At 46.0% G+C, this 21,660-nt stretch overlaps 10 protein-coding genes across 10 annotated transcripts; 4 read left to right on the top strand and 6 right to left on the bottom strand.

The window, feature by feature from the left end:
* Positions 1-366: 366 nt before the first annotated feature.
* On the bottom strand, positions 367-2,558 carry VTP21DRAFT_674 (uncharacterized protein; the record flags this gene model as incomplete). Its single annotated transcript, XM_069397403.1, has 4 exons — positions 367-1,523; positions 1,585-1,800; positions 1,874-2,084; positions 2,169-2,558. 4 exons carry the CDS (start codon positions 2,556-2,558, stop codon positions 367-369), a joined length of 1,974 nt encoding a protein of 657 aa, XP_069257053.1.
* A 1,179-nt stretch (positions 2,559-3,737) lies between these two features.
* On the bottom strand, positions 3,738-5,982 carry VTP21DRAFT_673 (uncharacterized protein; the record flags this gene model as incomplete). Its single annotated transcript, XM_069397392.1, has 11 exons — positions 3,738-3,859; positions 3,929-3,980; positions 4,060-4,296; positions 4,368-4,527; positions 4,614-4,660; positions 4,729-4,878; positions 4,950-5,282; positions 5,352-5,372; positions 5,442-5,533; positions 5,602-5,674; positions 5,746-5,982. The coding sequence occupies 11 exons, from the start codon at positions 5,980-5,982 to the stop codon at positions 3,738-3,740; spliced, it is 1,524 nt and encodes a 507-aa protein (XP_069257052.1).
* An 866-nt stretch (positions 5,983-6,848) lies between these two features.
* VTP21DRAFT_672 (uncharacterized protein) lies at positions 6,849-8,482 on the bottom strand (the record flags this gene model as incomplete). The annotated part of the gene is made up of 8 exons (XM_069397381.1): positions 6,849-7,042; positions 7,104-7,247; positions 7,314-7,413; positions 7,482-7,661; positions 7,739-7,905; positions 7,964-8,080; positions 8,157-8,315; positions 8,383-8,482. 8 exons carry the CDS (start codon positions 8,480-8,482, stop codon positions 6,849-6,851), a joined length of 1,161 nt encoding a protein of 386 aa, XP_069257051.1.
* A 197-nt stretch (positions 8,483-8,679) lies between these two features.
* On the top strand, positions 8,680-9,503 carry VTP21DRAFT_671 (uncharacterized protein; the record flags this gene model as incomplete). Its single annotated transcript, XM_069397370.1, has 5 exons — positions 8,680-8,690; positions 8,755-8,907; positions 8,991-9,088; positions 9,146-9,350; positions 9,425-9,503. The coding sequence occupies 5 exons, from the start codon at positions 8,680-8,682 to the stop codon at positions 9,501-9,503; spliced, it is 546 nt and encodes a 181-aa protein (XP_069257050.1).
* Positions 9,504-9,728: 225 nt separating this feature from the next.
* VTP21DRAFT_670 (uncharacterized protein) lies at positions 9,729-10,934 on the top strand (the record flags this gene model as incomplete). The annotated part of the gene is made up of 4 exons (XM_069397359.1): positions 9,729-10,204; positions 10,297-10,538; positions 10,609-10,678; positions 10,751-10,934. The coding sequence occupies 4 exons, from the start codon at positions 9,729-9,731 to the stop codon at positions 10,932-10,934; spliced, it is 972 nt and encodes a 323-aa protein (XP_069257049.1).
* Positions 10,935-11,199: 265 nt separating this feature from the next.
* Positions 11,200-12,850, bottom strand: VTP21DRAFT_669 (uncharacterized protein; the record flags this gene model as incomplete). The annotated part of the gene is made up of 2 exons (XM_069397347.1): positions 11,200-11,415; positions 11,507-12,850. 2 exons carry the CDS (start codon positions 12,848-12,850, stop codon positions 11,200-11,202), a joined length of 1,560 nt encoding a protein of 519 aa, XP_069257048.1.
* Positions 12,851-13,682: 832 nt separating this feature from the next.
* On the bottom strand, positions 13,683-15,705 carry VTP21DRAFT_668 (uncharacterized protein; the record flags this gene model as incomplete). Its single annotated transcript, XM_069397336.1, has 8 exons — positions 13,683-13,718; positions 13,790-13,998; positions 14,073-14,094; positions 14,158-14,753; positions 14,823-14,973; positions 15,048-15,135; positions 15,203-15,351; positions 15,427-15,705. The coding sequence occupies 8 exons, from the start codon at positions 15,703-15,705 to the stop codon at positions 13,683-13,685; spliced, it is 1,530 nt and encodes a 509-aa protein (XP_069257047.1).
* An 860-nt stretch (positions 15,706-16,565) lies between these two features.
* VTP21DRAFT_667 (uncharacterized protein) lies at positions 16,566-18,043 on the bottom strand (the record flags this gene model as incomplete). The annotated part of the gene is made up of 7 exons (XM_069397325.1): positions 16,566-16,703; positions 16,769-16,868; positions 16,940-17,095; positions 17,158-17,215; positions 17,283-17,382; positions 17,465-17,569; positions 17,636-18,043. 7 exons carry the CDS (start codon positions 18,041-18,043, stop codon positions 16,566-16,568), a joined length of 1,065 nt encoding a protein of 354 aa, XP_069257046.1.
* A 279-nt stretch (positions 18,044-18,322) lies between these two features.
* On the top strand, positions 18,323-19,584 carry VTP21DRAFT_666 (uncharacterized protein; the record flags this gene model as incomplete). The annotated part of the gene is made up of 5 exons (XM_069397314.1): positions 18,323-18,511; positions 18,576-18,824; positions 18,898-18,990; positions 19,059-19,196; positions 19,369-19,584. The coding sequence occupies 5 exons, from the start codon at positions 18,323-18,325 to the stop codon at positions 19,582-19,584; spliced, it is 885 nt and encodes a 294-aa protein (XP_069257045.1).
* Positions 19,585-20,082: 498 nt separating this feature from the next.
* Positions 20,083-21,639, top strand: VTP21DRAFT_665 (uncharacterized protein; the record flags this gene model as incomplete). Its single annotated transcript, XM_069397303.1, has 1 exon — positions 20,083-21,639. One exon carries the CDS (start codon positions 20,083-20,085, stop codon positions 21,637-21,639), a length of 1,557 nt encoding a protein of 518 aa, XP_069257044.1.
* Between the last annotated feature and the right edge of the window lie 21 nt (positions 21,640-21,660).

The following is a 21,660-nucleotide window of genomic DNA, read 5'->3' as shown; positions in this document are numbered from 1 at the left end:
GTTTTCTTTTTTTTTTGACCTCTTGGGATCTATGCTATTTGATTATATTCGTTTTGTTGTACTATGTTCTTTTTTTTCACTTGCTTTTGAGCATTGTATAGAATATATTTTTTTGTTTGATGGATGGGTTGTATGTCTGTTTGAAGGGGGAAATTAATAGCGCCCATTTTTTCATTAAAGGCCTTCGGATCACTAGCGATAATAAAGAAAAAGATACAAGAAATAACAGAAACTAATCAATGAACAAAGGTATTTACCACGCACTTATACAACAAAAAGAATATACCATCAGCCTATATCGTGTAGTGTAGGTCTCAACTTTATAAGTATAAAAAAGTATAGTTTTAAGTCGCACATAACCTCCCTTTACGCTTCTTCACGCTTGCGCTTTTGGAGCGCTTCGGTAACAGCTTTTCGAAGCCGATCCACCAACATCGCATGCTTAGAAAAGCGATCCCTGTCCGCGCCAGCTGGGGATGAAGGCTGAGATCCAGTCTCATTTTCCGCCAGTTTTCTGACTTCTTCCCTTCTCGACTCTGATTCGCCCTCCTGTCCAGTTTTGTCTGGCTCTCTTCTGACAGTTTGGGTCTCACCTCTATCCGCGCTAGTGTTTGTATGCCCCGAGGAACCAGTTTGTTCTCCGCTTGCCTGTTCTTCTAATTGCGTTTCTCTTGTATTCCTTGTATCCTCTTTGTTCTCTCCTTGAATGCTCTCGGGATTATCCGTGCTGCCGATCTGTAGACCAGCCAAACTTTCAGACAGTTCTTCTGCCAGTGTCTCCTTGCTCAGTATTGCGTTAGCCTCCACGGTGTCCTTCTCTTCCATAACCCCTTCACGAGGTTTATTGTCGTTATCGGCATCCTTGTCTACATTTGAAAAGGTCGATTTCGATGCTGTTTCCGGAGTGCTTGAAATCATATTAAACATTTCGCCTAATACGTCTATCTCTTTCTCCTCCTCTTCTTTCTCTGAAGACGAGAGCGAGATAGCCTCATGTTTCATAAACATAAATCTAGAGTTCCCGAATCTCGAGGCTATAAACCGGGGGGCAGGAACCGGTGGTTGTGGAGTGGTCGTCGTCTCCGGTTCGGGTACGGTGGTAGGCCCATTGGGAGAAGCGGAGAAGAGAGATGATGATGAGATATTCGGAGGAGAATAAATTCCGGGGGCAGCTCCTAAAAACACATCCTCCTTCAGCCCACTGACTATGCTGGGATCTATATCTGATATCGGCTCCTTTTCTTCCTCCTTCATTCCTTCGGGCGTAGGTGTATGGAAATCTGGGGCCAAGTTCATATACTTAGTTGACTCGGTCGATTGGAAGGTCGGACTGAGTGTGCCAGCCTGATGCATACTCGCACAGAGTTGTGAAAGCCAGTGATCCAGTTCGTAGAGTTCTTGAGGATCGCTCGTGATACTTGAGATATCCATGTTGGTGCTGTGGGATATATCTTGGAAATTATCGCCGGAAAAGGTGCCGGGAGGAAAAGTAGTGGCAAGGGAGTCAAGATACTGCATCATATCTGTAGTAAAGAGGAGGTGAGCAAGCTGAAACGAAAAAAGCTGATAAACAAGACGGTTTACTCTGATCATATTCTGGTTTTATTCGTTTGCTCCTGACCGTGTCTCCAAGCAAATTTTCAAACAGCAATCCCGATCCATCGATGCTTACTCCTGGCTCCAGCCAGGTCTCTCCTTCGCGAATGCCTTGACCTTCCCCGTAATGAAGAGAGTTTTCAAATATAGCAAATGATGAAAACGAAGAGGTGACATCCTCTTTTCCCACACTTGGTGAAGACGCTATGAAGTACAGGGAGGGAGGGAAGACAGATCAGTGATTTTCATTACAAACAAGCAGGAAGAAGTTGCATACATTCAGAATTCCCACTCATTGGAGACATCAATTGCGGAATTGAATTGTCACTACCCATATTTGGAGAGAGATCCGAGAACGTATGAGGTGGTGTCAGCAGCTGCCGCGACTGCCGTGATTTGGGTTGCCGTTTGCGTCTCACCGTAGGCTCGAAATGCTTTCGTGTATGCTTTCGAACATCCTGTGCTCGCTTGAATTTTTTATCACAGTACTAGAATGAAGTGATATTAAAAAAGTTGTTAGTTTAAGCGTGGGGAATCCATGGAAATGGGTTGGCAACTGTTGGATATCAAACCTTGCAAACAAAAGGCTTTAGCGGCAAATGGACTCGGACATGGGATGTAATATGATCTCTCTTGGATTTTTGCACACTGCACCCCTCCCACTTGCACTCCAGACACAGTGTGTTCAGGACTTTCCTTCCAACATGATCCTCACACAAATGCTCATAGAGTAATTCGACATCATCAAACTTCAAATAGCAGCGATCCCAATAACAGATAAACTCGGTGTCGGCAGGATTTGGCGGTGGAACGACCAGAGCGGGCGTTGTATGGGAACATGGGCTGTTGCCAACATTTAGGGTATGGGGGGGAGGATTCGAGTAGAGGGGCATGGGTTGCGAGTGGGAGGGAGGAACAGGAGGCGGTTTAAATGCTTTCATTAGAGGAATGCTTGCGCTCATAGCGAAATAGAGATAAGCAGAGTAATTTGTGCTAAACAGCCAATTTCCCCAGATCATGAATTTGGGCAACCGGTTTGGATAAAGTAAGCATACCAAAAAGAGCCGCAAAGGTTATGAGCAACAAAGCAGCTTATATGGCGATAGCCAGCGAGTTCATGGAAGCTTGTGGAGCTCTCGCAGCGCCCCGCTGATTAACGCCGGATTCCCCCGGCTCAGCTCCCCTCCGTGAGAGCCTTCTCTCGCCTTGGTGTGAGCGGGGTGCCAAGGTTCCTGAAACAAACGTATTCAATCATCTCACCATGAAGCAATCCGAATCATCAATCTTGGGAAACCCGGATCGCAGAAGGTTGGGCGGCCAAATTGACCTGAGGCCATCCGGCCCAGTTCCGTAGCATCCAAAGCTAATTAATCTACCTAGGGTCAGCTTCCATTAGATAATCCCCACGCGCCATTTTCATTTGCTCGCCGGCCCTAGGCTCGAATTAGATTCCTGCAGCTCAAATTGCAGCCTCGCTTAAACTTCGGCCTCGTGTAAATCCAAAAAATGCTCCCTTTTGAAATGCATGGTAGGCTCACGTGTTGCTAGAGGTGTACTTGAACCATGATTAATTTTATCCATATTGGGATCCTTCATCAATTGTGCGGCGGCGACTGGAAACCTGTGCCGTAATGAACACCAAGTTTCAGCATCCAAAACACGAAGAGACATATATGGCCTCTAGCAGGCGTGTTCATGGCCAGCCACCAGACATTGCCTAGCCTCATTATGATCTAAAGCAACTCTTCGTTGAGGAGGGGCTTTGTAGTAGAGTAAGTCTACTGGTGAAGACCCAATGAGTTCAGCACCCATTTCATTATGATTCCCCTGTTTCTGCAACCTTTTATGATTCAGTTGAAAGAGAGTCTTCATTCAAGTCAAAACAGCCAGTCCCCCCCCCTAATTCTATTCATTACGGCCTAATATTACAAACTACAATCTAATACCTAATAGTTAGTATCGGTGCTACGCAGAGAAGAAGACGAAACAAAATTGTTCTAAAGACACATGGTTAGAATCGAATCCTCGATTCTACAGGAGTAAATAAATGGAAATTGAAGTGTTCATATAACAGGCTCAAGGTTCAATATCTATCTAGCTCGCTCCGTTCTTTTCGAATCTCCGGACGGTCAAGCATAGGCTCAATTCCGTCGCTTGAAATTAAGCTTGAGATTTTGCAAGTGAACAGGGCCGAAAATAGGATTTGTCTTGAGACCGTTTGCATGCGGTGAGTCGGCAGGCAGACTCCACGTATAATTACGAACTTAGAGAGAGTTATAAATATATATAAGGCGGGTTGAACCTCTTAAGGAAAAAAAAACTAGAGTCTTACGCAACATAGAGACCACGACGCGTTGCTCAGTCAATGAAAATTGCATCCCTAGCTATGGAGGAGTGAAGACATTAGGAGTGGTGATAACCATAAGTATTGGATGTGAACAGTTTATGGGGAAAATATCTTACGCAAATGCGCGGCCCTCCGCTAAACGGCATCCAAGCGTCACGGGGCGGGTTATTCTCAGGAAGAAAGCGCTCCGGCCAGAACCGCTCTGGATCTTTCCACGTTCGTGATGAATTCTGCAGAGCAAAGAGATTAGCGAGCAAATAAGTGCCTTGGGGGAATGTCTCGTCCCCTATTTTCATGGGGGTTTCCAACACGCGAGGGCCTATTAGAGAAGCAGGGGGGTGCAAACGAAGACTCTATAACAGGGATAGCGTTTGTAGTTAGTTGCTTCATCCCAAGTGAATTATCGGAAAATGGAGTTGCGCACCTCCTTGATAATGCAGTCGATGTATTTCATGTGTCTGCATTGTTCAACGTTTGGGATGTGCATGCGATCAAACTCAGATAGGATGCTATCAGCTTCTTGCCGAGCTAATTCTTGGTACTCAGGATGGACGGCAAGGAAATAGAGGACAAGCGAGAGAGAGCTAATGGGACGAGAGATCAATAAGATGTTTCTCGGGGAAGTCTTGGAGGTGTGCACATCAATAGAGGGACAGAGACAAATATATACCCTTGGGTTGATTCATGCCCAGCTCCAAAGAGAATAAGCAGGTCCGCCTGCAAAGCAATAGAAACAAGGTCATCAAGGGTGGCCTGGGTGACCTAGCAATCCAACAAATCTTTACTCTTATTTGCTCTTTCGACCATTTGCTTTCATCTTCGGTGGCAAGCCCTTCGATCATATAGGTCAGCACATCTTTCTCGTGCTCATCAGCGTCCTTGTAGAGACCCGCATCAAGCTCCTTCTTTTTCCTCTCGATAATACCAAAGAGAAGCTACACACGATGAAACCATCGTCAATATCTACGTCTATCAACACAAATCTTTCACACAACTGCCTATTTACCTCGTTCACGTCATCTATGGTCTTAGAGAGTCGCCGTACCACGGGAAGAGGCAAGAAGGAGATTTTTGGGAAAAATATGAAAAGTGGATTGAACATGCCCTTCATCATTGCATTGTACTTTTGACAATATTCATCGCCTGCTCCCTTTAGCGCGTTGAAATTGAATTTGAAGATGTACTTTCCAAGCGCGTCGAGTGATAGGCGGCTCATGAGGGGCGGAATCTCGACGGGAAGTTCGCACAAGATAGCCTGGTCAAGGATCTCGAAAAGTTCGTGGGTGCATTCGCCAAACATCTGTGTCGGAAACGTGTGCCGGAAGGCTGGATTAAGGAACTTCAAACAAAGACAAAAGCTTCAGTCAACCACAATCAGTATCAGTACTAGTAGCAATTAGATAGTCACTTTTCGGTGGTATCTCCATTCCTATTTGGGACATATTAAACTATAGTTAGCTTCATGGAGCATTCAGGGAGGAGTCAAGATTAGGTTTACCTCCTTGTTTTTGATGCCCAAATTGTCAAGCCCAAACATCTTGCACTTGAGCTTGTTTTGTTTCAATAGTCGTATATCTTTGGGGATCGTATCTACAAGGAAAGCGGTCCAGTCATCCCAACACTACCTACAAAAATCAAAAAAAAAAACCGTGGCTTACCTGCATTGGTCATAAATGTTTTAACATAAGCGGGATCGCTTAACAGGACACTCCAAGTTCCATTGAACCAGATCTGATAGAAAGGAAAAAGAATCAAGTAAGCCTGGAGCCAAACAAGGCCTGGTAATACAAAAGTAGCTCTACAGTTGCCATGCCCTTCTTGTCAAGAATGGGCAAGAGAATACGCTTTTCACGCGAGTCATTCCCCTCTGACCGAATGATGGAAAACATGAATGCGAAGGTTGGAATTTTAGGGAGATGGCGGAGATGAGCAGGCGGGAGAAACATGTTGATGAGCGTTCGAATGGCAGCAATGCCCAGCATCAGGGCAATGGTAAGCGCGGCTTTCCATGCAAGGGCAGAGATGAAAAGCAAACTCATGGTCAGGCGATCAATAAAGAGTGAGAAGAGGGCTGTGCTTGATTTTCAAAGGAAATATAACAGAGTAGCGTGCATATTTCACCGGTCCCCTTGTGGCTAAACTTGGAAAGTGCGTTAAATTTTTGAGGGCATATTGGCTGTGGGGCTCGTTGATCATCGGGCATAATCTCTCTATTTGAATCCGCGATTTACGTTTCATAAATCGTGTGCTTTCCGAGAGCTCATCTCACCTAGTCGTAATTCCCCAGGCCATCTTGTAGCCCCTCCTAAGAAGCATTAAAGCCCTGGTGTAGACATATTACTGCCTGCAGGCTTTCGGACATTAAGCATGAAGAGATACTTCCGTTTTACTTGCCATGCTCGGGTGCCGTTACATCTGCATGCTGACCGTCCTTGCAGATATTAAATACGGAGGAAGGAGATGGTGGAGTTTAGGTGCCAAAGGGTGTACTATGGTACGCTTGCTCCCCCCCCCCGCAAATGGATTCTTTTTGCTGAATGGGAAAATTCATTGTCTATCAGTTCCAATCCAATCATTCCAATTGAAAATTCCCGTTCGCAGTTATCCCCCAATGCAGGGATGACGCTCAGACCTTTCGAGGCCGGATCCTATTTCGAGGCAATAGGATGGCCCCCATGTTTTCTCGGTAAGGAAAATCGATTATGCTCTATCCTGAAACAGCTCAAAATGAAACCCTCTATTTCCTTTTTTCACCGATCCACCTCATTGTATAGTCTTTCTCTCTCCACGAAAGAATAGAGATATATATTACAGAATAACGAATAAAACTGCGTCCATTCAAAGCAAAAAGTAAACAAAAAAAAAGCTATAAATAGTCGTGGTTTTTCGTGTAGACGGAGGGGTATTACAATGCCTTCCCCAGCTCCATTTTCTTCTTGATGCGTCGTTCTGCCTGATAGATGAAACCATCGACCAGCCCAGCCACAGTAAAGATACCCCCAACAATGGCGCAAACACCAGTGAAGAACTGCACGAAGGAGCCGCGAGTTTCTTTGTAAGTGATCAGCATGGGGGAGATCTCATAATTGAAGAAGACGCCTAGAGAAATCTCTATTAGCCATAGTTGTCTCCAAGTGGAAATAGATTTCCAAAAGTTTACCAGGAAGACCGCCATGACCCATGTGCCCAGCCAGTTCGCGCTCATTTTGCGTGACAGAGTATTGGTTTGTGCGGTGTTTTGTTTTGTTCAAAAACACAAAATCGGTCGAGACCACCTTCAAGAAGTACTGATACATGTATCCAACTAATAAACATCAATAGCGAATTTAGCCGCAGGATTCTATTGAATAGGATATGGACAAAGGCTTACAGTTCTTGGCCGATTTGCTAACGCCCTCCAGGGGTTGGACAATTTCGGAGGAGACGCCTCTGCCAAAATTGAGCTCGTGAATAATATGACTTAGGTCAAACTACAAAGGCGAGACAAAGGATACGGTTATGAATGACAATAGAATGAAATTGTTGAAAAAGCATGTACCTTGGCCCCCGGTGTAATGACGGATTGCATGTCATGGACATGAACGTGCGAGTTTTGGAAACTCTCTCCAGGAGCGATGTGGAAATTTCCTGGCACTTTGTTCAGGATCAGGTTTCCATGGAGGTTGCACCCCTCCTTCGATTGCTGCTCAATCTTCTCCTTCCATCCCTCCGCAATACACTAGGAGGCGAACAGATCATTATTATTAGATTGAACTGATGAGAGAGAGATCATAATATTAACAACAAAATATGTACCTGTTCAACCTCGTCCGGTACGAACGACCACCCCTTACGCATATAGGCCATACGAACGTCGCTGCACGTATTACAGCATCCACTTTCTGGTTCTACACCACCATAGCAGCTTCCGCAATAGTCTTCCTGCTGATTCTTTGGGATATTTTTGGTATTATCTCCAAGCTCTATAAAATACGGCTATATTAATCTATAGAGGAGGATAAAGCATAGCGTGTGCCTTACCATTCTGCTTTTCGGCAACAATCGGTCTGCCTTCAGGGTCTAGTCGAACTTTGTAGACATGATGGTCATAATTCTCTTGATGCTCGCCCGATGCATCCATCACATCCAAGCTAAGTGCTGAGAACGTAAACAGAATGAACCAATAGAATTAGTGAATCCAATAACGCATCATCACTGCTCTTATTAAACCAACCATAACAGGGAATACGGGGGAAGGTGATGTTGAAGTTAACAGTCATCTTGCCCTTTCTAGATGTATCAATGCCCAATTCTGGTTTGAAACTCACTGTCCGATAGTTTTGGAATTCAGACAGGACAAGAATTAAAATGATGATTGCGCTCACAATCGTCACTATACACGAGTTGGGTAATTAAATCAAAATATTGATGCATGGAGAGAACCTGATGATAATACTCACCGGTTGCTCCTGAAAGCGTTTTAACGCGAAATTCATCGAGCGTTTTGGAATAGGCATCAAAGCCTCGGAGACGCTGAAGCACTGAGCCGTTTTTTGGCATGTTGCTAATGTCTAATTCTATGATGTTCCCTCTGATGATGAGAATGAAGGAGGGTGGAGGGAGAGTAGGGGTGGAGAGACTAGGTACAAAATTTATAAATTTTTCTATTCTGCCACTAGTCCCTTCAAATTTTAAAAAAGCAAAGCCTCTCGTTATTTGGACGATATTACTCTATCCTCTAAGTGAATAGACCAGCCATGTTCAAAAAGTAATCCTCGAACTCTTAGCTCAAGATCGCTGCTATTTATTAACGCAATTCATTGGGAGGATAGATTCAATGCCAAGGAGGATATATCTGGTCAAAACCAGCTCAAAAGCTCGATACAGCGCGGGATTAGGACAAAACTCTTGGAGCAAATGCCCGCACTGGAGGGGATTATCGACGAGATTCTGCCCAAGAAGACACCTATTGTTTTAGTGAAATGGTAAGCATGCTTCAAAACAACGCGTCTGTAGAGTACGATGGAGGGGCCTACGCTCACGATCTTTGATAAAATCACACTTTTAGCCGCGAACACATCCAACTCTTGACGGTGAACAACGAGATCCTATTCTTCCAGCACTTCGACGGGCCTTATTACCCCGCGTTGCGTTTAGTTCACAAATGTAGGCATAACCTATTTCTCGATTTTAACGCCTTTTTTCCTAACTCATCTTGAATAGACCCGGATATTCTCCCCAAAGTTCAAGTGGATAGAGGCGCTATTAAATTCGTCCTCTCAGGCGCAAACATTATGTGCCCCGGTCTCACGTCCCCTGGGGCCCGTCTTGATGTTGATCTTCCGACAGACAGCATTGTCACGGTGATGGCAGAAGGAAAGGAGCACGCCCTTGCCATAGGTTTGACCAAAATGTCTACTGAGGATATGTAATATAGAGACCTACTTTGGCCAAGATATTACTCCGTTATTAACCAATCCTCTCTCTCTCCCTCTCCTATAGCCGGAAAGTGAATAAGGGTATTGGAGTCGATAACATCCACTACCTCAACGACCCGCTGTGGACCACGACCGAGTTCTAAGAGGCAAGCAGAAGGGTGAGATGGCAGTGGCGCAGAAACCAATTTAAATAAAAATAAAAATGAGTTGAGCGTGTGCAACAATTGGTATTTTACTGTTTCTTCTTCTACATCAATAAAATCACTGTTTAATATCCCCTACTTTTGTTTATAATATCACTACATCTCTAATATCTAATTTCAAAAACCCCGATTGATTTTGCGCGCTAAACTCCTAATTATACCGTAATGACCATCGCCAACACAACCTCCTCCTTGCCACATACACATGAATCCGCCGATCTTCTCCCCTTCATCTCTGACTCGCTTCTCTCCGTTTTTCTCCCGGTGGTCGCCTACTGGGTTTATTCCTTAATGTACGAGCTCCTCGACTACTGTAACTTCTCTTTTCTCGAGCCATTCCGCATACACACCCCCGAAGAGCTCAAAAAGAATCGAGTATCGAAAGGAAAGGTGGTGTGGTGGGTGTTTCTGCAGCAGGTTCTCCAGGCAATGCTAGCGCTGGCACTAACAAGCGGCGTAGAGGAGACGGGAGTCAATCAGGGTGCTACGCTTGCTTGGCATCAGGCCTGGATTGCGAAATCGGTTGGTACTTTGGGAATGGAGGCTTATCTGACGTCGATGCTCAATGGACCAGCTGTGGAGCAGCTGGCGAGATGGATGTACTGGTATGTGGAGCCAGCAGTGCGATTTTTTGTTGCAATGTAAGTACAGCCTTCTTTGAATACAGGCGTCGGCTTCCTTCGCATCCTATTGCTTACGAATCAAATCTAATTTTCGCCTGATTTCGAATTAGGTTTATACTCGACGCCTACCAATATTTTCTCCATCGCCTCTTCCATACCAACAAATTCCTCTACAAGCATTTGCACTCGGTTCACCATCGCCTCTATGTGCCGTATGCCTACGGTGCCCTTTACAATCATCCTATTGAAGGCTTTGTGATGGATTCAGTGGGCGGTGGGCTAGCCTATTTCCTGTCTGGCATGACCGTCAAGAGTGCAGCTATTTTCTTCACCTTCTCCACCATTAAGACAGGTATGTTTCTGTGCCTTGATAAATCTATTTATTGCAGTATCTAATGGACAGCGAATATGTATAATATTAGTGGATGATCATTCCGGTTACGATTTCCCATGGAACCCCTTGCAACTGTTCTTTAATAATAATGCTAAATAGTAAGCAAATAGTATATATATTTTTTCAAGGAGTCATATCCTAACTTCTTTTTTTCCCGTTTTTTTTTACAGTCACGATATACATCATCAACCTGTAGGCATCAAGGCAAACTTTTCGCAGCCTTTCTTCACCCTCTGGGATCGATTGCTCGGCACCTATGCGCCTACACTTGAAGCCTGCCGAGAGGCTAACCTTCGCCGCAAGAAGGAGAAGGATTCGGGCAGCGAATCAGAACAGAGCAGAAAGGACCAATAGTGCACTCTTGCATCTTTTTACTTTATCTATATTTGTGAACCTCGTAGCACCTATCTCTTTCTTGTCTTATTCTTTAAGCTGTTTTCTAGTTTTGTAGGATAAATTGTCTTTTCAAAAATAACTTTTCTTTTTTTCCACTTTTTTTTTTGTCGTTCTTCTACACATATTTAATATCATCAGAGATTCTGTTTAAATATATTTTTAATACTGTTCTTTTTTCCTTTTGTCCACTCATAATAAAGTGACATCACAGCCCTACTATGCCTTATTCTAGGATCATTTCCCCTATCCGCACCAGTGGTCTTGGTCTTTGGCCCCATCCTGGATAGTCCAGAGAGAGATTCTCTGTCTCGGAGAGATGCAGGTCGCGTAGGTTTGGTAATAGAGAAATAAGGTTCATGACATCCGAGGGAGTGAAGGGGGTGAGGTCCAGGCGGAGTGATCGTATGTTCTTCAGCTTCGAGAGACTGCGTAGAGCGCACTGGTATCGATGGATAGACATTAGAGACGCCAACAAGGACAACCTCCAAGAGTAGAAACGGTGAGGAGGAATGGACGAAGCCAATACTTACATCGACTGGGATACGCTCGATGCTTGGCAGAGTCAGGCGCTCTAAGCGCGGGCACTCGTCCACCAACGTTATGAGCTCCTCTGCAGACATTTCCATATCCGATTGCAAATTGAATGTGCTCAAATCAGACGCTCTCTTCACCATGTCTTTGATCTGGTTGATCCCCTCACAACCGACGATGATGAGCTCGTGCAGGCGAGGAGTAAGGGTGCTGAGGGAGCGCGAGGTAACTTTTTGGCAGCGGTAGAGCCCGAGAGTATGAAGATTGGTGCAGAAGCACATGGCGGCAAGCGCGTCGTCGGTGAAGGCGGAGTTGAGAAGATGCAGGGTTTTGAGTGGGGGATTGGAACGTGCTAGCTGCAAGAGTGCATCGTCTGGGTGAGGCGTGCACGACACATTCATCCGTAGCCACTCCACCTCCTTTGCGTGTGAAAGGAAATCAAAATCCTCTACCGGGGTCGAGAGGTCAAAATCCAACGAGCGCAGCCGCGTTTTAGACACCACCTCACCAAGCGATTTACTAGTGACGCCCTCGATGCCTCCAATCCCGAAACTCTCTAGCTGAGTACACGAGGCGAGCGCAACAATGGCGCGGTCGGTGAGTCGACGCGAGTGGCGGAACACGACCGAGCGAAGGTTTGGGCAGGCGTGAACAAACGCAATGACAACGTCATCGCTCAGCTCACGGCACTCCCATAAATGGACCCTTGTAAGCATTGGCCCTCTTGCGCTTGCAATGGAGAGAAGCGACGTATCCTCAAGCCAGTTTACGCTCAAAAGTTCGAGCTCTCTGACCTCGGTGGAGCTTACCACTTCCGTAATGTCGCACCCCTTCACCTGTAGACAATCGCCTAGTGAGAGCCGCTCCAGCCTCTTGCATTTCCTCGCCAAGGCCCGTAATCCCCTGCCGGTCAGCCTCGAATTATTGAAACATCGAAGCTCTAGTAGGCCTGGGCTGTTCGTCGCCAAAGCATCAAGTAGCTCATCATCCACCGGACAAAACATCAAGTTCGCCCTCTCAAGGCCCCTTAGCGACTCTAACCAGAAAACATCCTCGCCTTTGATGTCGTGGGTCTGGGAAACACAGCTGAGGTCCACCTCGCGAACCAACTCGCAGTATCTATGATGCCCTTGCTCGGCCGAGAGGGTTCGGGCGAGGAGCCGCATCGTCGAGATTCGGGAGACGGAGAGGCGGTAGTAGAGAAAGGGGGTGGCGATTTGATTCCAGAGGCGACAGACACTTGCAGCGGTGAAGAGGTGGTGATAGTAGTCTTTCTCTTGGAGCAAATGGAGGATTTCGGTCAGGATCTCGATGCTGAGCAGCGCGTTGCCTTTTCTATGCATATATTCTTATGGGGCGGTCGAGTTGGATGTGAGTGGGGGCGGGGCTGGATTCTATTTCCTTCCGATTTATATATATTACAAATATACGTGTATGAATAGATGATGCGTCTGTCTATGGGAGTGGTGTAGCCCCACGTCTATTTGAGCCGATGGCTGTTTGTGCGCGCTTCTACATCTAGGTTCGCCGGCTTGGGGGCAATGCTTATCGAATAGGACGTGGCAACTGACGGCAGCCCCGGACGCAATGCGGCGGAATGAAATGAAACGCAATGAAATGATGACAAGATGTCGACAAGTCTATTTTTATTGTTCGAGTGTAGAGGCCACTCGGGGGGCGTGGAGTGCAGGGTGTCACGGCTGGGTTGCCTACCGATACACCTTGTAACAGGGTGAATGATGAAAATCGAGGCATGTGCTCCCTCTACGCAAATCGGCGCATAGAAGACTCGAAATGCTCTTTGATCGAAAAAAACCTTAATGAGACCCGAACGGCTGCTTGAACATATGCAGTAGTTTAGGTAATGTTCGGTGTTTTCGCCCCTAACCACGCAGGCAAATAGACACGGCATCTTTGAGCTCCGACCGGTTTGTGGGTTCCCTCTCTCAATCCAATCCCCTCAATAGCATGCTCAGCGGTAGAAATCATCTAGCTCGAAAACCCTCAGGGTTTTTGTGCAAGAGTTTATTGAGAAATATACTGCTGTAGATTGGGTACAATACAGAAGAAGAGCAACTCAAAAGTATTCATATCAAATATTCGGATCAGTGTGATATACACGAATCTAAGGGATTCTACCGTGCCGAGGTGAAATACTGGCATCCATCCTCTCTATCAGAGCTCACGCTGCAACCACCGGTTGAAAAAGTCCTGTGCAAGTGGTAAATTGGGACAAATTAGCCCTAGGTGGATTCAGAGTAACAGAGGGAATTATGACTCACCAAGCTGTTAGCTGGTTGATCGTACGGGACCATGTGGCCTGCCTCGAACACGCGCAAGAATGCAAAGCGTTTGTCCGCAGTGGTGCGAAGTTCACCAGCTTTGGTCTGATCCGCTTGGTTCGTCCAAATGGTATCCTTGGCGGCATTGAATTCCTCTTTTCCAGACCAAGGGAGTTCGAGAGTCCATGCTTTGTTACCGTACCAGTTGCCTAAACCAAAGAGAGATTAAAGAAAACCATCTTGAGTAAACGCGTCCTCAATAGATACTAAAAAAATTACTCACAAATATAGTCTGCGTCACCAGCCTACAAGTGAAAAAATAAAGTCAGATACAGCGAATCCCTCTCCCTAAGTTTGACAAAACTTACATAAATCAACACGCGAACTCCGTCCTCAAGAAGTGGTGGCAGCTTCTTGTGGAATGGAAGCATCCAATCACCCGCCATCAAGAACTGGAAGTTGATTTGGTTGTTGCATCCCTCATATCGATCAACCTTGGCTCCAACCGCACGCTTCACATCCTCCCGGTTCAAGTATTTTTCAATGGCAGGGATGATATCGTAGCAGAGCGCATTGTCTCCGCATTTTCTCCTAATGTCGTAGATGTTGAGACCGGTGGATTGGAATGGCATGATGAGTTGTTGGTTGCAGTAGGAGCTGGCAGGGATACATGTCCAGCGCGATTCTGACGAGTAGCACGATTCGATCAACCTGGCGCAAGTCGGATAATTTCTGTGCATGCGCTGGCATGTACTGGGAGAAAAGATCGGGCGATACGTGTTGTTACATCCCATCTGCTCGTAATATTTGTATTGCACCAGAGGATCGGTGAGGCCATTGCCGATCAGAAGAGATTTGAGGTTTAGCGGGCGCAAAGTGTGTGCATTGGCAGCGAGATGTGAGGTGGAAAATTCGCCAGCATTGTGCTTATGGATAACGGAGCCAATGCTGGGCACATAGTGTCCTAGAGGAATTTCGTGGTTTGTAAACACATTCATCTAGCCATGAACGCGTGAAAACGAAGAACCCCTACCTCCATAACTCTCTCCAGCAACGTGGAAGTCCAAATCCGCGTACTGCGGGAACTCCTTCATAAACATCTGTAGGAATGCATAAACGTCTTTAGCAGCCGCCATTGAATTGGTCGCACCAGAGCTTCCATAAGAATATCCAACGTTCAAAGGCTAAATAAAAGGTATTGAAAAATATTCAGTGTAGGCATGGGAGTTTTAGAGCGCCCAATATCCGCTTTAAATACCTGATCGAGGAAGATGATACTGGCGTTATTGTTCCAGGAGTGAGGGTTGTAGTCAAGACCGGAGGCGTCCACTTTTACACGACATGGCCTAGAGGAAATGAGATTATAAATCAGACGCTTCGGCATTTGAAAGGAAACAATCCTAAGTTTAATACCCCAACTCCATCAAAAGGCCGAGCATGGACGAACACCCAGGACCACCATTAAGCCAAAGGACAACGGGGTCTTTCTCCGGGTTTCCGCGTGATTCGAAGAACCAGAAAAAGAAGTGCTTATCCTCGTCCGTATCCAGGTAACCTGATATCTAAAGCACCAAAAAATGCCATTGAGCCGTCTTTTCTCCTTCCCGGCTTCAGCTCAAACCAGTATGGGATTTTACCTGTTTAACACCCGGATCGCATATATTCGGATGTTTATAGCGCATCGTATGATCCGGGAATGCGGGATGTTCAAACACACGCACCCAATCATCCTTAAGTCTGTCAAATTGCTGGCGTACGGTGTCCTCAACATCATGGGCATAACTTTTCACATCATGCCACACCTGCTGAACATATTGCCCTGCGTTCTGGAGCTGAAGGCGGAGGGAGCCTTGGCGCGTAGGACTAGCGGCCGTCAGCGTGGTGAGGGCCACCAGAGAAAAAAAAGAAAGTTTCATAATAAACAGCACACTGCAGTTGCTCTGGACGAAATATAATGAGAAGGGTTAATTAGTAAAAGCTGCTCAAAGACAAGAAAAGAGAATAAGATAAAGAATAAGGAGAAAAAGAAGGATTGAAAAAAAGGACTCGAAAGGTCACGTTGACTGCATCAAACTCAGCCCTCGCTACTGGTCATTGCCTCATTCAAATTATATTGGCCGTCAGAGGATAAAACATGTTTCGATTCATCTTAAATTCTAAAACTTGTCCTGCAAAGTTTAGGCAGGCCCGAAACGGATAAATAAGGGGAAGCCCTAGTTGGGACACGAGTACACCTGAGGTTGCAAGACTGAATACTTGATATCCCAGCAAACTGATAGTTCACCGGAGAAGAGCTAGTCTCAACTCTATCGTGATGCACCCATGGCCCCATATGAGGGCCGCGGAGGCAAATGATTTCCTTACCGGGGAAGCGCCCATTTTTCCACCCTCTTTGATTCATGGCAATAGCTTGGCCGCACACAGAGCATCAACCGAAGTCCAAGTCGCAAGGGATAGGATGCCTTTCTAAATGATAGTTTCTATTGCTCGATATAAGTCCAAGAGCTCACTGGACGGGTGTTTTAAGCCTATGGCTTGTAAAAACTAGTAGAAATCCATGGGGGATCTTTTGTTTTAAGAGAAAAGACCCCCTCCAGGTGTTTTGAGGACCATCAAAATCCAAACTTAGCTTGTGCCTCTATAATTATAGGATGAGCTACATTTCCTTCCCTTCAACAAAAAAAAGAAATAATAATACAAAAAAAGCCAAATATCTCAAATAAGTTTTAATTATCGTATATAAATTTTATACAGCCCGGTCACTGTAGCACTCTTACTATAGCAAAACAAACATAAACACCAACTGAAGGGCCGCCAGCACAAAGAGAAAGTAGACACGCCGCTTTCGCTGCGGAGATGCAGTTGCAGTCGTGGTGGATGAATCAGGTAGAACCATGTAGCGCAGTGAACGCAACTAAATATGACAACAAAAATCAGTTGAGAATCCTATAAGCGTGAGCAAAAATTCTGCCGATTTACCAAGAAAAAGCCAACCGAGAATGCGGTGTAGAAGAACACTACCCAGCTAATCACTGCCCAATTCGGCAACAGCAGCTTCGCAAGCAAAGTCAATATCACTCTATCGTCCCCGGCAATATAGCCGTGAGTGTACAAGTACGCAATTATCGCAATAAGAAGTTAAATGCTTACCCCACGAACTTATAGCCTGAATAAGCAAGCAAATCAAGCACCTGACTATCCGATGTGATATTAAGGAGATAACATCCTAACTTCATTAAAAATATCTCAAAGCCAATGGTGGCTAAAGCACTTGACGCGGTGATGCCGAGTTGTTCGGGATGAAATCTGAATAGGTATGGGGGTCGTGGTTAGACCAATGTCGTGAAATAGTGTCTAAAGAAACTTACGCGCGTGCACGTCCTTGGATAAGCCCAACAAGTAGAACATAAGTGACAAATGCCATCGCTATATAAAATAAGCGAGATAGTTAGCTAGATTATAACACAAGCGTAGGAGTCTCGATGACAGTTACTGGGAATATAGAGATCTGGAGAATTAATATCCTCTCTTGGTGGGAGATATCCCTCCATCTGTCCTGTCTGCTCGGAACGTTTTACTGAGCGTGACCACGGCTAATAAGTAGATTAGAATCGGCCAGGTCCAATAAATTTAGAAAGCCGGCGAAATCGTGATGACAAGAAAGCCGGACTATACCTTATGCCTCCACGGAAATAATAACAACTGTATTTTGTTCAAAACGTACGTGTTGGTCACATTAAAGTAGTTCTTGAGCGCCGGAAGATTAACATATCGATTAAACTACGCATCCAAAAGAAAAACAGATGAGACAACACAATCTCGAGAAGCAAGGAGCTGAAATCGCACATTTTTCTCCACATAGTCGTGGCCGGCCAATACCGCTGATTTACCGAACTGCATACCCAGCCTTGCAGTCGCATCATCGATCCCGAGCATTTGATTAAAATCGCCTACTCCTTGTCCACCCTGCTGACCGCGCCCTTGCATAGATGCTGAAGATGTGGATGAATAGCCGGTATTATTGTGGCCATACATCCCACGGCCATGACCGCCATAATGCTGTGAGGAAGATGGAGGCGGTGTTGGAGTTCCTGTATCTCTAACATGGAAAGGATGAGTAGGAATAGGATGTTGAAGAGGGGGCGGTGAGGCAGATGCTGGCCGGTTTGGGAACGGGGGGCTGGAAACACGTCCGTTATAGTTGGGAGTGCGATGCTGTGGTGGCGGGCGATTGCTGTAGCCTTGATTATACATTTGTTCGAGTTGAAAAAAAATGAGCGAGCGAGGACGATTAACGATAAAACTTTGGCTTTGAATTGTGGTCGCTTCGAATTCGCTGGAGGAAATGACTGCGCCATTAGCGCAATAACAAAACAAGTTTCAGAATTTTATCTGACTGGCAAGGAACGCGACATTGGAGATGAATATATATGAGGATACCTCATTAGTGTAGATAGCAAAACCACATAGAGCCTGTACCCTATTCATATTTTTTATACTATTTCTTTTGGGCCACATTTGGATTGACTCGACATGGCTACTGCTCCCCCCAATGCACAGCCTGTGGCAGAAATTCTCTCTCAAATAAACACTACCATTTCATCGGCACAGTTAAGACTGTCGTTTTTCGGGGGTGTTATTGTAGGGCAATTCATCACGATTGCTATCGTTATCCTTTTTATGCACTACCTTTTTTCTGAGAACCGGACCACGACCACCATGGTATACAAACACTCCTAGAGTTTCTAGAATTTCTGAATTGCATTGACACCATCTCTCATACTAGAAAATCCACACAAGACAACAGCAAAAGACAGCATCTTCCCCATCCAAACCTCTATCCCCCGACAAACGTGTCACGCATATACTTATGAAAACTTTTTATGAGATATACTCACACCCCTCGGAAGCTATTGACTGGGCTAACGTGCTTGGCGCCCAATTACTCACTCACTATCGGCACGATCCACAAGTGAAGATAGATTTGATGCAATGGGTTGACCGGCTACTTAACAATGTGCGACCCAGCTTTATTGTAAGTTACCCCTCCTTATTTGTCTAGGGCTGGAGAAAATAGAATGGTTGACATATAGATATACCTACTCTAGGGCCCCATTCATATCGAGGGCCTCACTCTCGGTGAAGAATTTCCCCTGTTTTCTAACGTGCGGATACGACCATCAAATAAGGCTGGTCTTCTGGTACCTCTCATCATTTTCGTTATTTTTTATTCCTCCTATCTGATATAACGTGAACTTTTTGATTCCAGCGGGCCGAAATTGACGTCGAGTATGCTGACGAAATAACCATATCACTTGACACGCGAGTTCTTGTAAATTGGCCAAAGCCGTGCGTCGCGGCTTTGCCCGTCTCACTCACCCTCTCTGTGGTAAAGTTTTCAGCAACTGTAAGTAGTGGGAAATTATTCCTTGTCTTTTTTCAAGCATGAGTGCCGACTCTTGTGTTGGTCGCATGATCCCGACGGGACTCCATCCAGAATATGGCTTTTCTATCTTGGCCCAATCCCTTGACAGAACTTTCATATGAAACACTAACCTTCCAACTCTTTGCTCCTCTAGATGACACTTGAATTCGTATCTACCCCCCCTGATCGATACCTTGTCATATCGCTGCTTCCCGATTTTGACATCGAATTTTCAGTGGGCTCCGCAATCGGCTCGCGCACCCGGCTGACAGATGTACCCAAGGTGACTGAGCTTGTGTGTAATAGACTTAGGAATTTCATCATTGATAAATATGTGGTTCCAAACGGGTACCGACGCAAGATCTTATGAGATCCCTATTGTATGTTTGTTTTTTTTTTGTAAATCTATAAAATGACATATACAAATATAAATATATACATGAATGGCTCAGTTGGCCAGGATTGGCAATGTGAGAACCAAACTGAAAAACGAAATACTTAATGCCAAATTGGGCCACTGTGGAATCGGGATCAGGCGATATACTCCCAAAAATTTGGCCGCCCAATGCCAATTGATCCAACTCTGGGCCGACCTAGAACTTCAGTCTTATTCTTAATTTGGGTAAAATTTGGCGGTGAGTCCGGCCTTTGTGGCAGTTGAGGTGGGGCGAGCTGCTTCGGAACAAATAATCATCGAGCCGATCTAAAGGAATCGAGATTTAAAGTACCTTCTGAATATAAAATCTCCATCGTTAGCATCGATTCACCAGTTTCGCACCTGCTCATATCTGCTAGCCCCCTCATTATACATTATCCGAGTCATTTCTATTATCTCTCAACCTAACCACAGAACAGATAATGCCTGTACATGGTGCTTAACGAACAGTTCATAATAGAGTCCTTCGCACACCACCTTGCCTGTCCCCTCTGCGCCAACTGGCTCCAGCAGCCAGTAACGCTGGCGTGTGGTATCAGTGTGTGCGGCTCTTGTCTAGAGGGTGTTTGGAAGTCCTCGGAGGCGGCCCTCAGCGGGTGGAGGAGGTGTCCTTTAGGAGACGATTGCAGAAAACCGGTACAGGTGGAGACCAGAGTAGATATCACATTGTCAAAGATGGTTGACCTGATAGTTCCATGGGCTCGGTCCTTGGCCCGCCCAATTTCTACAAGAATCCCGGGGCATAAAGGGAGAATCGGAGACATGCCCCGGGAGAGGAGCCCGGATACTTGGGAGAGTTTAGTATCGGATTCTGACGAGTACTTCGGGGAGGGGGAAGATAGCAGCGATACCGAGCCTGATTTTCATACTGACTATGACAGCGGAACTGAGGCTCAGGGAGGCGAGAATACGATGCACGGAAGGAATTTCCACAATGACGTATCGTCATCTCCAATCTCAATTGCCACGGAACTCTCGTCTAGTCTTTCCCCGATCTCCTCGCCGGGGTTAGGCTCTCATGCCATGTCTCTCAACTTGCTAATGCCTTCCATCGACGGCTCGTTGGACAGTTTTCTCGCCCAGTTATTACATGAGCTCGAATGCCAACTCTGTAACCAGCTCCTCAACGAACCCATCACGCTAACCTGTGGCCACACCTTTTGCAGATGGTGCCTCCTGCGTGTGCTCGACTATGGAACTAATTGCCCTGTTTGTCGATTTTCTCTCCCACTTTATGGATCCTTTCATTCCCAGCCGACGAACCATGTCCTCAAGTCGCTAATTGAAGCATTCTTTCCAAAGCAGATCCATGAAAGACGCACGCAACTGGAAGCGGAGCTACGGACTGACCAAGTTCCGCTTCTTGTTTACTCGGTCGTGTTTCCAGGACACGCATGTTTTATACATATATTTGAACCGCGTTATCGATTGATGCTGCGGCGGTGTTTGGCGGCTAAGATCGGCTTCGGCTTTATACTACGAGACCAAGATACCGGGTATGTCGACTATGGCACAATGCTGCGTATCGATAACGTGCAGATATTCCCAGACGGGCGAGCGCTGCTCCGCGCCACTGCCGAAGGACGATTTCGGGTCGTGGAGCGCGCCGTCACCGACGGATATGACACGGCCACCGTTGTGCCCGTGGAAGATGATCCGGAATTCACGAAGCCGAGTGCCAATATAAATGAAGCCAGCGAGCAAGTTGAAAAACTCCTCCGATTTGTACGCAGATATTTCCAGGTGATTCCTGCCTCACTGGCCCAGCGACTCGAGTTGCAGTATGGGCCGGTGCCGGCGGATAATCCAGCCAGCCTTTCGTTTTGGTGCGGGGCCATCATGCCAATATCGGAGCTCGAAAAATACCAACTCATGCCAGTGACCTCCCCTCTGGAACGGCTGCGTATTGTATCCAGCTGGATAGATAGAATGCAGCAGCAATGGTGGTTCCTCAACCCCGGCCTCCAATTCGACCTTTCCTTCTCTTAAATACCAATATGAATTGTACAT

This window comes from Calcarisporiella thermophila (genome assembly GCF_041956535.1).
Source record: "Calcarisporiella thermophila strain CBS 279.70 unplaced genomic scaffold VTP21scaffold_1, whole genome shotgun sequence".
NCBI lineage: Eukaryota > Fungi > Calcarisporiellomycota > Calcarisporiellomycetes > Calcarisporiellales > Calcarisporiellaceae > Calcarisporiella > Calcarisporiella thermophila.
The sequence above is the reverse complement of the archived record's forward strand: the minus strand, read 5'-3'. Positions and strand labels throughout refer to the sequence as shown.